Genomic DNA, 17,952 nt, shown 5'->3' with positions numbered 1-17,952 from the left:
ATGGAATCTTCTGTGCTGGCTCATATCTATTCCTCTGGGGAACATAAGCAGAGTGTTGGGGAGGTTGGAAGAATGCTCAAAAGAGCTTTAGTGAGTTGTCATTAACAAGTAAAATTGTTTAAGTCTTGAACATAAAATGAATGGATTCCACATTGTTTAGTGTTTATCTACTCAGAACATTCATTTTAGAGGTTTACTGTGACTTTATGGGAAAGAATAATATTCTCCATTTCTATGGATGTTTTGTAAACCACCATAGCCTCCTGCCTTTTTCTTCATATATTTTTGGAAGAAGTTCAAGCTGGGGGAGTTTAGCTTCCCACGAATGCTCAGGTAATGGTTGTGTTAAACTTCCATTAGCATTTTTTGTGATAATCTGAGGGAGGCCTCTATGCATAATTATAAGTGATACTTAATTTCGAGTTTTATACTTCGTCTTCCCCTCTCCTCCTCCTTCCCCTGTGCTCGGAAGATACTCTCCCTCCCCCCACCCCATTGTACTCTGCCTAGGCTTTCCAGAAAGAAGTGTTCAGGCAGTGCACATATATCTATTTTGAAATGTTTATTACTGAGTTAGACAAGTGAAAGGGACTCTGTTGATGATAATGGAAGTCACTTTCTTTTCTGATTTTCCCCAGTTAATTTTCTTGTGACCTCTGTTTGACTTCTCTTCGTGGCCTCCTGCATAGGTGAGACGTAATGAGTTTCTCATGCAAAGAGTTTGTAAGTCCTGCTATGATCCTTAGATCATCTTTTGTTGATTCTGTGCTTTGTCTAGGAAGAGGTGGGCTCAAAGAGAAAGAATATTCTCACTGAAGGTGTTCTGTTAGGGTCTTAATAAGGTGTGAGTGCATAAACTATAGTCACTCTTACACACTCTGTAATCGTTTCCTTTGATCTCCATTCTCAACGGTGTCCTCCATTTCACAGCTCCAAAATAGTCTCACTCCCTAAAGAGAAGTGCTCCAGTGTTCACTGACCTGTGAGAACTTCTCTTGAGGCCCTCTTCATTAAAATAATAACTGTAGTGGAAATCCAGACTGTTGGGGTATATGTTTATGTTAACATAGACCTGTGAATTTAAAATTGTTTACTAATGCTGAATTACACAATAGGCAATGGATCTCTTATCCTTTCCTTCTAGGCATTGCAGTCCCCTAATCACAAGAAAGGATTTTTAGATAGTTTCTCAACAGTCCATTTCTCTTGCATTAGTTAACTGAATGCCTTGTTAGGCAAATGTCCTAGGTATTTTATTTGTACCTCATTTTTTATCTGTAGCCAGAGTAGAGAGCTCAGGGCCAAAGAGTCAAAGGGAAGTTGTAGTAGTTTCTAGGGTTGGGTTGCTCGATGCCAGAATTAAATTTAGGGTTAGGCACACAATTATCTTACTTTTCTTAAAGGATTTCTTTAAGATCACATAGGTGTTTAAGAGTAAGTTTTATTGAGGTACATTTAAAAAATTCAGCGTGGTGGCTGTGTTGGTTAGGTTTTTGTCATATTGAAACAAGCCAGGGTCTCCAGGGAAGAGGAAAGTTCATTTGAGAATGCCTCCATCAGATGCTTGTAGGCAAGCATGTGGGGACATTTTCGTGATTAGTGATTAATGTGAGAGGACTCAGTTCACTATGCCTCGGGCCATCCTTGGAAAGGTGGTTTAGGGTGTATAAGAAAGCAGGGCATACTTTGAAAATCTGTACTCCACAAAATTTGAAAATTTAAAGGAAATGGACAATTTCCTGGATAGATATCACTTGCCAAAACTAAATCAAGAACAGATAAATAATCTAAACAGACCTATAACCCCTAATGAAACAGAAGCAGTCATCAAAAGTCTCCCAAACAAAAAAAGCCCAGGCCCAGGTGGCTTCAGTGCAGAATTCTACCAGAAATTCAAAGAAGAGCTCATTCCAATACTCGTCAAAGTATTCCACACTATAGAAGCAGGAGGCTCACTGCCAAACTCTTTCTACGAGGCTACAATTACCTTGATACCCAAGCCACACAAAGACACAACTAAGAAAGAGAACTATAGACCAATTTCCCTCATGAACATTGATGCAAAAATACTCAATAAAATACTTGCAAACCGGATTCAAGAACACATCAGAAAAATCATCCACCATGATCAAGTAGGCTTCATTCCAGGAATGCAGGGATGGTTCAACATTAGAAAATCTATCAATGTAATCCACCATATTAACAATCTGCGAAAGAAAAACCACATGATCATCTCACTAGATGCTGAAAAAGCCTTTGACAAAATCCAGCACCCCTTCATGATAAAGGTCCTAGAGAGATCAGGGATAACAGGAACGTACCTGAATATAATAAAAGCAATATACAGTAAACCAACAGCTAACATCAAACTAAATGGAGAGAAACTCAAAGCAATTCCTCTAAAATCAGGAACAAGACAAGGCTGTCCACTCTCTCCATATCTCTTCAATATTGTACTTGAAGTTCTAGCTACAGCAATAAGACAACAAAAGGAGATAAAGGGGATACAAATAGGAAAAGAAGAAGTCAAACTTTCATTATTTGCAGATGATATGATAGTTTACATAAGTGACCCAAAAACTCCGCAAGGTTACTCCTAGAGCTGATAAACACCTTCAGCAATGTGGCAGGATACAAGGTAAACTCAAAAAATCAGTGGCCCTATTATATACAGATGATGAAGTGACTGAGAAAGAAATCAGAGAAACATCACCTTTTACAATAGCCAAAAACAGCATCAAATATCTGGGGATAATGTTAACCAAGGAAGTGAAAGACCTGTATATCAAGAACTTTGTGTCTTTGAAGAAAGAAATCAAAGAAGATACCAGAAAATGGAAAGATCTCCCATGCTCTTGGATTGGTAGGATCAACATAATAAAAATGGCAATCTTGCCAAAAGCAGTCTATAGATTCAATGCAATCCCTATCAAAATTCCATCACAATTCTTCAAGGACCTGGAAAGAACATTAATCAACTTTATATGGAAAAACAAAAGGCCCAGGATAGCCAAAACATCCCTATACAATAAAGGAACTTCAGGAGGCATCACCATACCTGACTTCAAGCTCTATTATAGAGCTATAGTCCTGAAAACAGCTTGGTATTGGCACAAAAATAGGCAGGTAGACCAATGGAACCGAATCGAAAGCCCTAATTTTAACCCACACACCTATGAACACCTGATTTTTGACAAAGAAGCTAAAACTGTACAGTGGAAAAAAGAAAGCATCTTCAACAAATGGTGCTGGCATAACTGGGTAGTGGTATGCAGAAGACTGCAGATAGATCCATGTTTATCGCCTTGTACAAAACTTAAGTCCAAATGGATCAAAGATCTCAACATACATCCAGCCACATTGAAACTTTTAGAAGAGAAAGTGGGAGATACTCTTCAACGAGTTGGTACAGGAGACCACTTCCTAAACATAACACCAGTGGCACAGGCACTGAGATCAACAATTAACAAATGGGACCTTCTGAAACTAAAAAGCTTCTGTAAGGCAAAGGACACAATCAAAAAGACAAAAAGGCAGGCCACAGAATGGGAAAAGATATTCACTAACCCTACATCTGACAGAGGGCTAATCTCCAAAATTTACAAAGAACTCAAGAAACAAGTCTCCAAAACACCAAAGGATCCACTTGAAAGGTGGGGTACAGAGCTAAATAGAGAATTCTCAGTAGAGGAGGCTAAAATGGCCAAGAGACACTTAAGAAAGTGCTCAACATCCTTAGCCATCAGGGAAATGCAAATCAAAACAACTCTGAGATACCATCTTACTCCTGTCAGAATGGCTAGAATCAAAAACACCGAAGACAATTTATTCTGGAGGGGATGTGGAGAGAGAGGAACACTCCTCCACTGCTGGTGGGAATGCCAACTCATACAGCCTCTTTGGAAATCAGTATGGAGATTCCTCAGGAAAATGAGAATTAATCTACCACTAGACCCAGCAATCCCACTCTTAGGCATTTATCCAAATGAGGCAGGTTCATACAACAAGGGCATCTGCTCCACTATGTTCATAGCAGCATTGTTTGTAATAGCCAGAACCTGGAAGCAACCTAGATGCCCCTCAACTGAAGAGTGGATAGAGAAAATGTGGTACATTTACACAATGGAGTATTACTCAGCAGAAAAAAACAATGGAATCTTGAAATTCGCAGGGAAATGGATAGCACTGGAAGAAACCATCATGAGTGAGGTAACCCAGTCGCAAAAAGACAAACATGGTATGTACTCACTCATATATGGATTTTAGATATGGATCAGGATAGTGCCAGTCTGCACTTCCACAGATAGAGAGTCTGGGAAACAGGAAAGAACCTAAAAGATATGCATATATGCATTGTACCCAAGAGAAGAGGATGGAGACAAGATCCTCTGAATGGATGGGGAACAGGGCGAGGGGGGGGGTAGTGGGACCTGGGAAGAATAGAGGGGGTAAAGAGGAAGGGAGTTGGTCATGGGGGAACAGGAAGTTGAGGGGGTGGGGGTAGAATAGGGGGAAGAGGGAATCATAGGATCGAAGACAGATCAGGCACCAGAGTGACCTCGAGTGATCTAAAGGTATAACATCAATTGGCAAGCTAAGCAATAGTGGAAGGACCACCTCGAATGCCCATTCCTGATAATGAACTTGATGTCTATAACTATCCGGGAGCCTTCATCCTGGGACTGATGGAAGCAGAGGCAAACACACAACTAAGCACTGAACTGAACCCAAGGAACCCAGTGACAGAGAGAGAGGAATGATGAGCAAATTGGCAAAGAATGGGCTGGCAAAACCAGCAGAGACAGCTGATCTGAACAGGGGAGTGCTCTTGGACCCCAGACCGACAGGGCGGAGGCCAGAATGGGACTGATCTGGACCCCCCAAATGTGAGTGTCAGTGAGAAGGCCTGGACAACCTATGGGGCTCTGAGCTGTGGATCAGTGTCTATCCCTGGTATACAATCTGTCCTCATGTGCCTATAGCACAAAGAGAGATGCTCTCCCAGCCTGGACTCTTAGGGGAGTGCCTTGACCCTACCAAGAGTAAAATGATAGACTCTAGACATCCCCTATGTGGAAGGATTTGGCAATAGGGTGGGAGGGAGGGTGGAAGGGGAGTGCGGGAGGAGGGGAGGGAGAGGGAACTGGGATTGACATGTAAAACAAGCTATTTAAAATTAAAAAAAAAAAGAAAAAAAAAAGAAAACAAAAAAAATAAAAAAAATAAAAAACAAACAAACAAACAAAAAAAAAGATTTACAAAATTGTGACTCCATCTAAAGACCTTTTACATGGAATAAGCATAATCTATATGGAAACTCTATGTATGTATTTATGTATGTATGTATGCATGCATGTATGTAAATGTATATAAAGAACTGACTTTTCCAATTAAAAAAAAAAAAAGAAAGCAAATTGAACAAGCCATGGTGAACAAGTTAATAAGTACCCCTCTGTGGTTTTGACGTCAGTTTCTACCTTCACCACCCACAGTGAGGGAAGTGTTACCTGAAAGTGTAAGCTGAAAAAAAAACCCTGTAGGAGAAGCCTACCCGTGCAGCATTAGTCCTGCCCCTGGTCAGCCCCATGAGCATGAGCATTCTCAGCAGGCTCCTCCTCCCTGAGCCAAGCCTGTTTCTATGCCCAGAGACAAGGACAGAGAGACACCAATGAGGAAAAGACAACGCTGCAGAGACAGCAGCCTGAGCCAATAGGATCTTGTGAGAGGGTATTAAAGGCAGGTTTAACTTCCTTAATAAACGAGTATTCATCATGCTTTGCTACTCACTGACTCCTGGTGCCTGAGTCGTTGGTGCTGCATTTTCTCACCCCCTCCCCCAAAGGGTGTCTGAGCAGGGTCACCTGCAATGTAAGCCCTTTCCTCTCCAACTTGCTTTTGGTCATGGTCTTTGATACAGCAATAGAGAACTACATAAATATTGTCTGCAGAATACGGGGGGATGGAAAATACAATTGTGAAGTATGCATATGAAGTCATTCTGAACAAACTTTTTATATAAGATAATGAATTACTCATTGTACTCTAAGTACCTCAGTAAATATTTGCTGATGTTAGGAATTGTGATAATGTCTCAGGGAAATATAAGAAAGACCAAATCGGTGTCACCTCTCCATCAGGGATATTTCTTTACACATGTATACCATAAATGCACATACATATGGTACCAAGCATAGATGGAATGGGGTATGCCCTGTAGAGAAGTGAGGTCTATTTGAAGATTTTAGGTCATTGGTCATACCTTAGACAGAGTGTGGCTATCTGGTCTCTTATTCTGTTTGCTTCCTGGTGGCCCTGAGATGAGCTGCTTGCCTGAGCCATGCACTCCCCTCCATGACCTGTGGCTTTCACAGGAGCAATGGGATCAAGTGAACATTGACTGAAACTTCTGAGACTGGGCAAAACCAATGTTTCTTCTTTCTTGGTTCAATATGTGAAAGACTGTTATAGTAACAGAAACCTGATGAATATAATCTCTATTCAATATGTGAAAGACTGTTATAGTAACAGAAACCTGATGAATATGATCTCTATTCATAGAGTTTAGAACATAAACTAGAGTCTCAAAGTGGAAACTATTGGACAAAGGAAAAAAGGGCATGAAAAGGAATAAAATATGACCAAGTGTGTAGTTTGAAGATATTTTCTTTGACCTCAGTAAAGAGGGAGTAGCACGAATGGATTCAGGGAAGTTCTCATACAGTGGGGTTGGTAACTGCTGAGATTTTCGGGGAGCTCAGTGGGTGTGGCCAGCAGGATTTGTGTATTTGTAATTCCTGAGTTCTGGGCTTATGCAAATGAATGGTGTTTGTAAGTGTGCATTATTATTACCCCACTTTAGATTAACCTGAAGTTCAAAATGGTTAAACATCATGCTCCAGGGAACCCATTAAGAAGTCACAAAGGCAGAATTCAATCGCTACTTTATGGCTTCAAATCCTCGTTTCTCCAATCAGTATTGTGCTTCAGAATTGATTTCAGGAGGACTGTGCTCAATGCTGTCGGCATGATAGCTTTTGCTTTAGACCATGGAGCCACAGCATCTTAGCCTTGGGAAGCATTAGACAGAGTTGCTAGGGTTTCCAAGCTCTTTTGACCATGACCCATAGTGAGAAGAATATTACACCACAAATGAACACACACATAACGGAAACAAAATTTTCTCAGAAATACTACCGCTGCATTATTGAGGCATGCTGTTTTCTTCTTTTCCCATTTACACAAAAATGCTAGTTGCTATTCACAACATTGATTTTATAATACAAATTATACATTGTTTGAAAAAACACTGAACTAGTCCTCTTAAATTTTAAAAGAACTGGAAAGTGTTTTTTTTCTAAAGAGAAACTATTACTGATTTCTCTCTTCTTTTAAGTTGAAAATATTTTTTTTCATAAAATATGTTCTGACCATGGTTTTCCCTTCCTCCTCTCTTCCCAGATTCTCCCCACCTCTCTACCCATCCAACTCCATATCTTCTTTCTCTCTCTCTTTAGAAATCAGACAGGCAAATAAAACAAGGAAACAAACCAGAATAAAACAAAACAAACAACAGAAAACAAAACATGGACATGAGAAACACACATACCCACACAGAGGAAAAAAAATATAAAAATACAAAATAAGAAACCACAATATACAATCAAAAGTCCAGTAAGGTTAAAAAAATTATAAAACACAAAAAACTCCTCCCAAAGTACCATTGAGTTTGTTTTGTGTTGGTCATCTGTGTCTGGGCATTGGGTGTATCCTTAAGTATTGTCTCCAGTGAGACTCCATTAGAGAAAACTAATTTTTTTGTTTTTTTTTTTTTAATGAGACAGGGTTTCTCTGTATTGTTTTGGAGGCTTTCAGTCCAGCCCGGCCTCGAACTCACAGAGATCCACCTGCCTCTGCCTCCCGAGTGCTGGGATTAAAGGCGTGCGCCACCACCGCCCGGCCCGAGAAAACGAATTTTTCCTTATGAACACTTGACATTTGAAAATGGCTTCTGTCATGGCATGGGTGTTCATGCCCACTTCTCTCAGCGTTCTGACTCCTCCTGGCTTGGACCTGTGTGCATGCTACCTCACTCTTTATGAGTTCATATGTGCACGGGTCCTGTTGTATCTAGGGCACTGTTTCCTTGGTGTCTTCCATCTTCTCTGGCTCTTACAGTCTTTCTGTCTCCTCTTCTGAACAGCTTCCTGAGCTCTGAGGGAAGGGGTTTGATGAAGACATCCCATTTAAGACTGAGTATTCCAAGTTCTCTCTCTCTCTGCACATTGTCCAGTTATGGGTCTCTGTGTTAGTTCTCATATCCCCAAGGAGGAAGCTTCTCTGATGATGGCCAAGTAAGATTATGATCTATGAGTGGAGAAGAATGTGGTTAGGAGTCATTTTATTGCTATGTTCCTTTAGCTATGTTAATATTTGGTTTGCCCCTGGGTCTCGGTTCTCAGACCTTAAATCCAGTCAGAGAGATTGGTTATTCCCACAAGGTTTGTGCCAATATTTCACCAATGTGTCAGTCAGGCAAGTCTCCATCATAGATTGAGGGGTTTTGTAGCTGGGTTGATGTTTATTTTTCTCCTCTTGTAACATGCAAAGTGCCTTCCAGTACCAAGAACACTAGTCAGTATGGATGAAGGCTCTAGTTAGTCACCAATATGGCTTATCCCTGTTCAATGAGATATGTAGGTGTTGTTTACTGCAGTAGGGACTTATCATCAGTTTGTGGAGAGAAGCCTATTGCCTTGACAATCGCCTGAGTTGTTTGGAGGTTTCTATGAGGCCTTTTGACCAATAACTCAGATGCAACTCATTTCTGGAGGTTTTACTTGGTGGCAAAATATATCTCGTTGGGGCTTTGCCTCCTTCATCATTTGGTGATTCTATTTAGAATTCTTTTTTTTTACATCCATGCCCATACCCACCCACACAACTTTCGTGTGTGTGTGTGTGTGTGTGTGTGTGTGTGTGTGTGTGTAGAAGCTTCTACTATAGGGGGGCTTCCAAATGATGTCTCAAAGGGCCTTTAGTGTTATCTGTACCTCCCTGTATTCCCTTTCTAACTTCCCTTTCCCTTCCCCCTCTGTTAATACTTAAATTCTAGTGCTCCCCCTATACCATCTCTCCATCTCTCCTTACTTGGGAGACCCTTTCCTCCTCCCTAGTCTCTTACTCTATGCCTAACCTTTGATTATACAGTTTGTAGAATGCCTATTGAAAGTTTAGAAGCTAATGTCCACATTGGAAAGTGATGTTCTACCACTTAGCAATCAATAAGGAAACGAGCTTCTAATTCTAAGTCACTGTATCAGACAGTGTGGTTTTATCAGCTTCTTATATAAAACTAACCTGTGCGGAGGCACGGATAACGATTCACGGGACTAAGCACAAATATAGGTTAAATATAATTTATTTCGGGAAGAAGTCACTTACACAAAAAGCAGATGGATGCCGCAGGATCTTCACAGGCTGCCCCCTGTGATTCGACCCAAAGCAAGAGAGAGCTACATGCCCGGAACCCAGACCTAAAACTCACTCTCCCTCACTTCCTAACCTGTGACCACACCCAGGTGAGCATAGTCAGCGCTACAGATACAACTGGGATCACTATCTCAGTACAGACTGCTAGGTATGTAAATATTGTCCTTTACAATCAACCAAACAAACAACCCAGCTATTGATTGTTTCAGGCTTATTGGCAGTTACTGTGTTTCTGTTTTAGAAGTATTGTTTTATTTAAGGTAAGGCCATCCAGAGTGCAATTAAGTTGAGCATTGCATTTTGTTTGAAAAGTAATGGATATGGAACAGTCAAGATAATAAAGAGTGCGCAGTCTCTGAGAGTCTGAAAAAGACTAATAAAAAGCCACAGAAAATGGAAAGCACTTATCAAAGAGGGGTGATAAAATGCACTTTAAGAAGTTACCCAAGAACCCAAAGGATAATTGTGAAGCAAAGAGGAAAAGCCAAGTGGAGACTTGAATGCCTTAATAACATCCGCACAATCACAGGGACTGTTTCTTGAGTGAAGTTAAACAGAAACGGGGCACATAAGATAGAAAAGTCTAGGCCTGTAGGACTGAGAAAATGGTGGGACATTTGGGAAATTTTTAATGGAGCTCTCAAACTGTTAAAGGTTTAATAAAATGAAAAGCTGGCATTTATCCAGCTGAACTGAATTTGGAAGCTTATAGTAACATTGAAGGAAAAGAGAAAGAATTTCTTATTGCAATTTACACACATACTCTGACCTTTGAAGAAACGCGAGGTGGGTGTTGGAAATCCTGACAAAGTTTCTGGGTGTTTTCCCCATCGGGCAAGCACTGATGAAATCCAGGAGGCACAGACATAGGCAGAACTCAGAAAAATCTAGGGGCCCTCCACAGTGGAGGGACCAGCAAATGGAAGCATGAGGTAGAAAACTGTTTCTTCCTGTGGCCATTCCTGGGGCAGAGACATGAGTGGCATCTTCACACTTCTAAGTATATCTCAAGAATATGGTCCATGGGACAACACTCTAGGAATTTACTGAACACTTGCCAACTACCCCCATACATGTAAGCTCTGGGCAACACAGCAACACAAATATACAACAGCTCTTGCAAAACTAGGAGCCCATCCAAGGATTTGATCCATGTTGTATAAGAGAGACAAGATGGGGCTGGAGAAGTGTCTCAGTGGTTAAGAGTGGCAAGATGCCAGGGGCATTGAGGAGAAGCATCTGGCCTGGGTGGGGTGAGTTAGAGCCTCAGGAGAGAATGACTCCAGGCTTTGACCAAAGAAGGGTAAGGAAGAGGTAGGCAGATGAAGGATTAAGGGCGGGCTTGGGAATTTTAAGATTACTTCACATCGTAGAACGCCCTAAAAATCATAGCATAGGCCAAGCATACTATAAGCCCTGGCCAATGTAGCTTTTAATATTTTATTATTGTCAGTTATGGACTCTGGACAGATAGGACATTTTTTATTTCTCCCCCAAAATAACTGCAGCTTACTTATGCTTTCTTAAGTGTGGCTGATGTAACGTTAATGTTTAATTATCTGTAATTGTTCAAAAGGCCTATAAAGTACTGGTTTTTCTCATTGCTATTCATTATGCTTGCAAATTAAACTGCAGAGTATGTCGTACTTTGTGACCTTTCTATATAAGGGAACTGTGAAATAGAATGAGAATAACAGGTGCTGTTGAGGCCACCCAACTCAGTCTTCCCTTTAATATGGGAAAACTTTGAGAAGCATTTGTTCAGGATAGGAGTATTGTTGATGAGTTACAGAGAAGAAACAGAAATGTTTGTGTTCAATATTCATTTTCTTTATACAGTATTGACATAGCGGATTTGTTGTTTAAAGCCCACAACTTTGATGTAAAAATGTGTTAACATTGTTACCTTGACATTAATTCCAGTGATTGCCTTTGAAGCGTTCAGGGCTTTATTTTTGTTTTAATTTTTTCATTACATTTCCCTCTGAGAATGTATGTACATATTAACTTCAGTTTAACCATTCCTTTTACTTTATGGCAAGAGCAAAGCGTACATGCTAAGCATCCATTCTAAGCCCTAAAGTGATTTAGAGCAAATGAACACACTCTTGGTGCTCTTTGTCCTCTCTTGGGCTAATGCCTCATTCAGAGATGGCACACATGGTAGGAATATTAAAGCCTTAACTAAAGACCTAGAAAAATGTCCTACAGTTAATAATCTGAGTAACACATTTCTTAAAACATGCACCTGGCTACCAGGGAGGCAATGTTCTTTCATGGTTATTATTGTCACACAGTTATGTTCACATGCTCTGTTTAGAGCTGTGTAATTAGCAGAGCCTTTAAAATAAAATTGCCAGAATGTTCTTCCGAGCTATTCTTCCTTTCACTCAGCATCATTCAGAAGGCTTCTATGCTTTTTTAGCCTATTGTGCTGCTATTGATTCCTTTGCCCACCTGCCAGCTTTCTTATTATTAGACCTCTCAGAAAAATCTAGCAAAGGGCTGTCTTTCTCTCCACATACAAATCTCTTTTTCTGAGGATCCACTGGGTAAGATCCCCACCCCCACGGCACCCTTTCCCACCACTCTTGGCCTTGTCCACTGTGTGATCTGAAAAACCCCGTGTGACTGTGCCCATTGTTATAGAGCCTAACTCTCGCAACAAGATCACACAAGTCTGGTTTCTATAATCATGTCCTTGGGTACAATTATAATCACAATCAATGTCATGGGTTACTGACTTAAGTGAACATCAGAGGCTCCCGACTGTTGCAGCTGTTCCAACAGGAAGCAGAAGCAGCTTGGCTTCTGACAGCTCATGTTACTCTAGGTTACCTGGTCCTGTTGCTTCTTTTTTCTCTTGTTCATATTATCTGACGTATGTAACCAACTAATCTGTCTGCAGTCTTTAAAATAATCAACATATTTTATCTTTTCTGGAGAATAGAAGAGGGATTTTTATTTTTGGTTTTACGAGACAGGGTTTCTCTGTATTGTTTTGGAGGCCGCCAGTCCCGCCTGGCCTTGAACTCACAGAGATCTGCCTGCTTCTGCCTCCCGAGTGCTGGGATTAAAGGCATGCGCCACCACCGCCCGGCAGAAGAGGGATTCTTTATACGTGCAAATGCCAGAAAATGGAAAATTGTTGGACAAACTGTTTAGTTTAGCTTGATTAATTGCATCTAAGGTCATTATTAAGTACCTATCATGTACTGCTTTGTAGTATAAGGAGAAGGCAAACGTATGAAGCCTGTCCTCAGTGGAAGCAATATGTTCAGCATAAATTTGTGAGCAGTTATGGCATGGTACATGTGTTGGAGAATGTTTTTTGAAAGCTGTGAGCCATGATTTGGGCCCCAGCTGAGTGATAAGCATCTTCTGAAACAGAGGGAAATCATGGACATTCTAAGGAGGGAGTATTTGTATCTGTCACTCCTTGAAGTTCAGAATAAGAATGATTGGGGGCTTAAGATATGGCTCAGTGGTTAAGAGCAATGGCTGCTCTTTTAAAGGACCTGTGTTTTGTTCCCAGGATTTACATGGTTTCTTATACCTGTCTGTAGTTCTAGTTTCAAGAGATCCAGTGCCATGTTCTGGCTGCTGTAGGCATCAGACATACACACGGTGTATGTATACACATACAAGCAAAACACTCATACAGATTAAGTAAAATACTTTAAAAGAGTTGGTGTCAGTGTACAGTTAAAAAGAGTAGGAATAAGAATGGTGGTTTGAGGCAGAACCAAGAAACAAGCTTGCCAGGAGATTACATATGAGCAAGATTAATGTGGGAGTGTGAGTGAGAAAATCAACTTAATCAATTGACATCACCTTTGTGAACCTTCCGGTCTTAAATACATTTGACCAAAAGATTTGAGTGAACTAGAGAATTACAACCAATCTCAATGGTTTTGAAATTGATTTATCATAGAGAAAAGCTCGCCTAAGTTTACATATATATATATATATAAAATCATGTTTTATATATCAACAAAGATTGTTGTGAAATGCAAAGAAACAATTGAATTGCTGGGCTTACACAATGAAAACAACACCCACTCTGGAGAGACTTGTGGTCCCACTGACAGAAGCAGGTATTTGAGAAGAGACATGTACGCTGGCCTTGGTGTGAAAGCTGCAGCAAGACCTCAAGCCCCAAGTTTAACTTTGGAAGTCTGGATCCCAGAAACACTAGCAAATAGGAATGTCATCAAGAACTTATGAAGAGCTGGGTTACAGGTGGAAGGAGCTGATAACATAGATTTTGCAGTCAGACTCCACAGAACAGGACTTGAAAATGAAATAGTAAGACTGTAGGTGAAAGGGGGTACGGGGGTGAATGCGTAAGGGAGAGAGAACTGTGCACTTTTGACTGTGTCACGGCAACAAAGGAAAGAATCTGCCTCTTGCCAGGATGGTCAGCAGGTGGAGGAGAGAACAGAATTATCCCTCTGAGAGTTCAGGAGGGAGACTGCTGACAACAGTTGTCAGGACACTTGGTTTGGACTGTAGAAATTGCAAATAAGAGATAGACTCAAAGGCAAAGTATGTACCAGGATCCAGACAAAGATGACGTGTTCTAGGTCCCAGGTCCAAATAACTCAGCCATGCTGATTAGGTGATGGGGTAGATGCTGTACCTGCAGGCCAGGAAGTGGCGTTTTCTTGCTTATTCTCACAGGTGTGGCAAAATAGATTTTTAGAAAATGAAAAATTTGAAGTCAATATAAAATATTTAAAGAGCTAAATGATTTGGAGGCACTTTAATCATATTTGGATAACATTATTTTTCAATTTTCAATTTCGTGTGTTATTAATGAATGATGTTTGAATCAAATACTTGCAAAATTATTACTTTTTGTAAGAGGAGTTTTGCTCTCTTTTGTAGTTTTCCTCACTGCTTTGTCAGTCATATGTATACAAGGACCAAGAAAATGTTTGATTTTATTTTTCTTTAGTCTCATTTGTTTATTGTTTACAAAACATATTTGTTTAGGTAACCCAGACATAGAAAAGCAAACATGGTATGTACTCACTCATAAATAGATATTAGACATAGGGCAAAGAAATAATCAGCCTACAATCCACACCTCCAGAGAAGCTAGGAAACAAGGAGGACCCTAAGAGAAGGGGAAAGGGACAAGATCTACTGAGCAAATTGAAAGCACAGGGAGAGGGGCAGAGAGGGAGGTAGGAGAAAGATAACGGGAGAAGAGTGGGAAGAAGAACATGAGGGACCAGGAAGATTGAGTCGAGGGAAGAATAGAGAAGAACAAGAAAAGAGATACTCTAATAAAGGGAGCCATTATAGGTTTATAGAGAAATCTGGCACAGGGAAATGTTCAGAGATCCACAAGGGTGAACCCAACTAAGAATTTAAGCAGTAGTGGAAGGGTACCTTAAATGCCCTTCCCTGATAATGAGATTGATGACTACCTTAAATGCCATCCTAGAGCCTTCATCCAGTAGCTGATGGAAGCAGAAGCAGAGATAAACAGCACTGAGCCAAACTCCTGGAATGGAGTTGCAGAGAGGCAGGAGTGATGAGCAAAGAGGTCAAGATCATGCTGGGGAAACCCACAGAAACAACTGACCTGAGCAAGTGGGAGCTCAATGACCCAAGTCTGACAGTTGGGGAATCAGCATAGGACCGAACCAGGCCCTCCGAATGTGGGTGTCAGTTGGGGGGTGACTGGACGGTCTATGGGACCTCAGTGGATCCAGTATTTATCCCTAGTGCACAAATGGACTTTGGGAGCTCATCCACATAGAGGGATACTCTCTCAGCCTAGATACACAGGGGATGTGACTGACTTTGATGATCCTCCATGGAAGGCCTCACTCTCCTTGGAGAGTGGATGCGGGGGGTTGTTGGGGGGCATGGGAATATGGGAGGGAGAGGGAATTGGGATTGATATGTAAAATAAGGTTGTTTCTAATTTAAATTAAAAAATTAAAAAAAACACACACACAAACTATATATGTTTATTAAAAATGTACCCAGCTTAGAAAGGCTATATTAACTTTATCCAGCCTAGAAAGGTTAGAATAACTTTTTAAAACTCTTGTAAAATAATATTGTGAGGCTCAATTGTCATGTGGGCAAGTCTCCTTCCAAAAGTCTCTCTTTGCTTAGATACATGGACACTTTATGCTAATGAGATCATAATGTGGTTTTATATTGTTTTTCACCTAAAATAATATAGACATTTTATAACAACAAATATAGAAATATAGCATTATTTCTCAATCATAGGTACCAAAATAGATTTAAGCCAACTTCTATTGCTGGGCATTTAGTCTTTTCCCAACTTTTGTGTTTTAAATTACACTTCAGAGAGCATTGTTATGGTACATTTTTGTGCATTTGTCTAGTTGATGGTTGTATTGTTTGTTTGCTTTCTATTGCTGTGATTAAACACCATGACCAAAAGCAACACAGGGAGGAAAGTGTTCTCTTCAGCTTACAGCTTATAGTTCATCAGGAAGGGAAGTCAGATCAGAAACTCAAGCAGGAATGTGGAGGCGGAACTGAAGCAGAGGCCATGCAGGACCGCTGCTTAGTAGCTTGCTTTCAATGGCTTTGCTCAACCAACTTTCGTAGAGAACCCAGGAGCACCTGCCCAGGTGAGGTACTGCTGCTAGAGAGCTGGACCCTCCCACATCAGTGTCCCACAGGTTTGCCCTCAGGAAATTTGATGGAGGCATTGTCTCAATTATGGTTTCCTCTTCCCGGATGACTCCAGTTTGTGCCAAGTTGACAACAAACAAACAAATAAAACAAAAAACACCAATAGAAAAACAAAAAGCAGTCAAACAAAAATCTATCCAATGCAATGATCTTTGGATAATTTCCTGGAGTCAGGGATATAAATTTAAGGCTGTGTGTATTTTATATTGTGATATGTCTTTGCGTATTGACAGAAGCTATGAAAAGTATTTGTCTACCAATAGCACATATCCATCCCCAGGAAGTTCTTTTCTATGTTTTCATCTTAATTTATGCTCACTTTCCATGCTTATAAAGTAAGGAAGCTGAAATCTGTCAGTACTTCTTAAACCTTTTAAGGTCTTAAGATCAGTTCTAGAATTTGGGTGGTGGTTGTATATGTGAGTCAGTAAATGTACCCATATGTGCATGTTTGTATGTGGATACATGTCCATATTGGTGTAGAGTCCTGTGATCAATATTGGGTATCTTCCTTGATTGCTCCCTACCTTACCTTTTAAATTACATTTTTCTTTTGTATGTTTAGGTGAGTGGGGACACTTGTGCCACAGCATTTATATGTAGTCAGAGGAAAACTTACAGGAATGGAATATACTTTTCTGACCCATGTGGGGATTGATGTCATCAGGCTTGACAGCGCATGCCTTTACCTGCTGAGTCAGAGCCATCTCTCTCTCTCTCTCTCTCTCTCTCTCTCTCTCTCTCTCTCTCTCTCTCTCTCTCTCTCTCTCTCTCCCCATATGTGTGTGTGTGTGTGTGTGTGTGTGTGTGTGTGTGTGTGTGTGTATTAAGGCTGGGTAAGGGAACACAGTATGAGGAATAGGGTCCCAAAAGCAAACAAAAGAGTCAGGGACAGCCCCTGTTCCCACTGTTAGGGTTTCCACAAGAAGACCAAGCTATACAAGTGTGACATATATGCAGAATGCCTAGGTAATTTCCATTCATGTTCTCTGGTTGTTGGTTCAGCTTCTGTGAGCCCCTATGAGCCCAGGTTAGTTGGTTCTGTGGGTTTTGTTGTGGTGTCCTTGACCTGTCCTCCTTGCTCCTACAATCCTTTCTCCTGCTCTTCTACAGGATTCCCCAAGCTCTGCCTAATGTTTGGCTGTGGGTCTACATTTGCTTCCTTCAGTTTCTGCATGAAGCTTCTTTGATGACAATTGGGCTAGACACAAATCTATGAATATAGCAGAATATTGTTAGGTATTATTACATTGACCTCTTTTATTTTTATCTCTAGACATGTTTAATTCTATCCTAGGTCTCTGGGTCATCCAGCCTGTGGGTCCTGGTACTCCAGGCAGTGTCAGGGGTAGGCTTATTCTCTTGGCCTAGAATTTTTTGGAAGTCGCAGATTCTTTGCAGAAATGTTATACACTTATGACCGAGTCCATCTAGAGAGGGTCTGAATGAGTTATCTTAAAGTTGCTGTTTTCTGGCCGAGCTTTCACACATATATCCTCATATGCACATAAAATTTATATGTACGTGACACAGACATTTGTCCGATATGAATCTATTGATAGTGCATAGTTATTGAATGAAGGGTTTCTATGTGTTTCAGGTTTCTCAATGGCGAGCCCACCAGGAAGAGCTAGCAAAACTGGAAATGGAAATTTCAGTCAGAAGAAGAGAAAGGGAAGAGGAGAAAGAGAAACTATGGAAAAAGAAGGAATTTCTACAAAGGGAAGAGACAAAGACAAAGGTAAAAAAAAAAATAAAACTGTTTCCCTG

General features: G+C 40.6%; 1 protein-coding gene across 13 annotated transcripts in view; it reads left to right on the top strand.

Moving 5' to 3' along the window:
* Nucleotides 1–17,952, top strand: part of Ccdc148 (coiled-coil domain containing 148) — a 261,051-nt gene that overhangs the window by 145,511 nt on the left and 97,588 nt on the right. For all 13 annotated transcript variants that reach the window (XM_040745389.1, XM_040745390.1, XM_040745388.1 and 10 more), the window contains one exon: nt 17,783–17,923. In XM_040745389.1, coding sequence (XP_040601323.1) covers nt 17,783–17,923 — 141 coding nt within the window. The remainder of the gene's footprint in view (nt 1–17,782; nt 17,924–17,952) is intronic.

The sequence above is a fragment of the Mesocricetus auratus genome, unplaced genomic scaffold, assembly GCF_017639785.1.
Source record: "Mesocricetus auratus isolate SY011 unplaced genomic scaffold, BCM_Maur_2.0 Super-Scaffold_100004, whole genome shotgun sequence".
NCBI lineage: Eukaryota > Metazoa > Chordata > Mammalia > Rodentia > Cricetidae > Mesocricetus > Mesocricetus auratus.
Note: the sequence above shows the minus strand (reverse complement) of the source record. Positions and strands in the feature narration are given on the sequence as shown.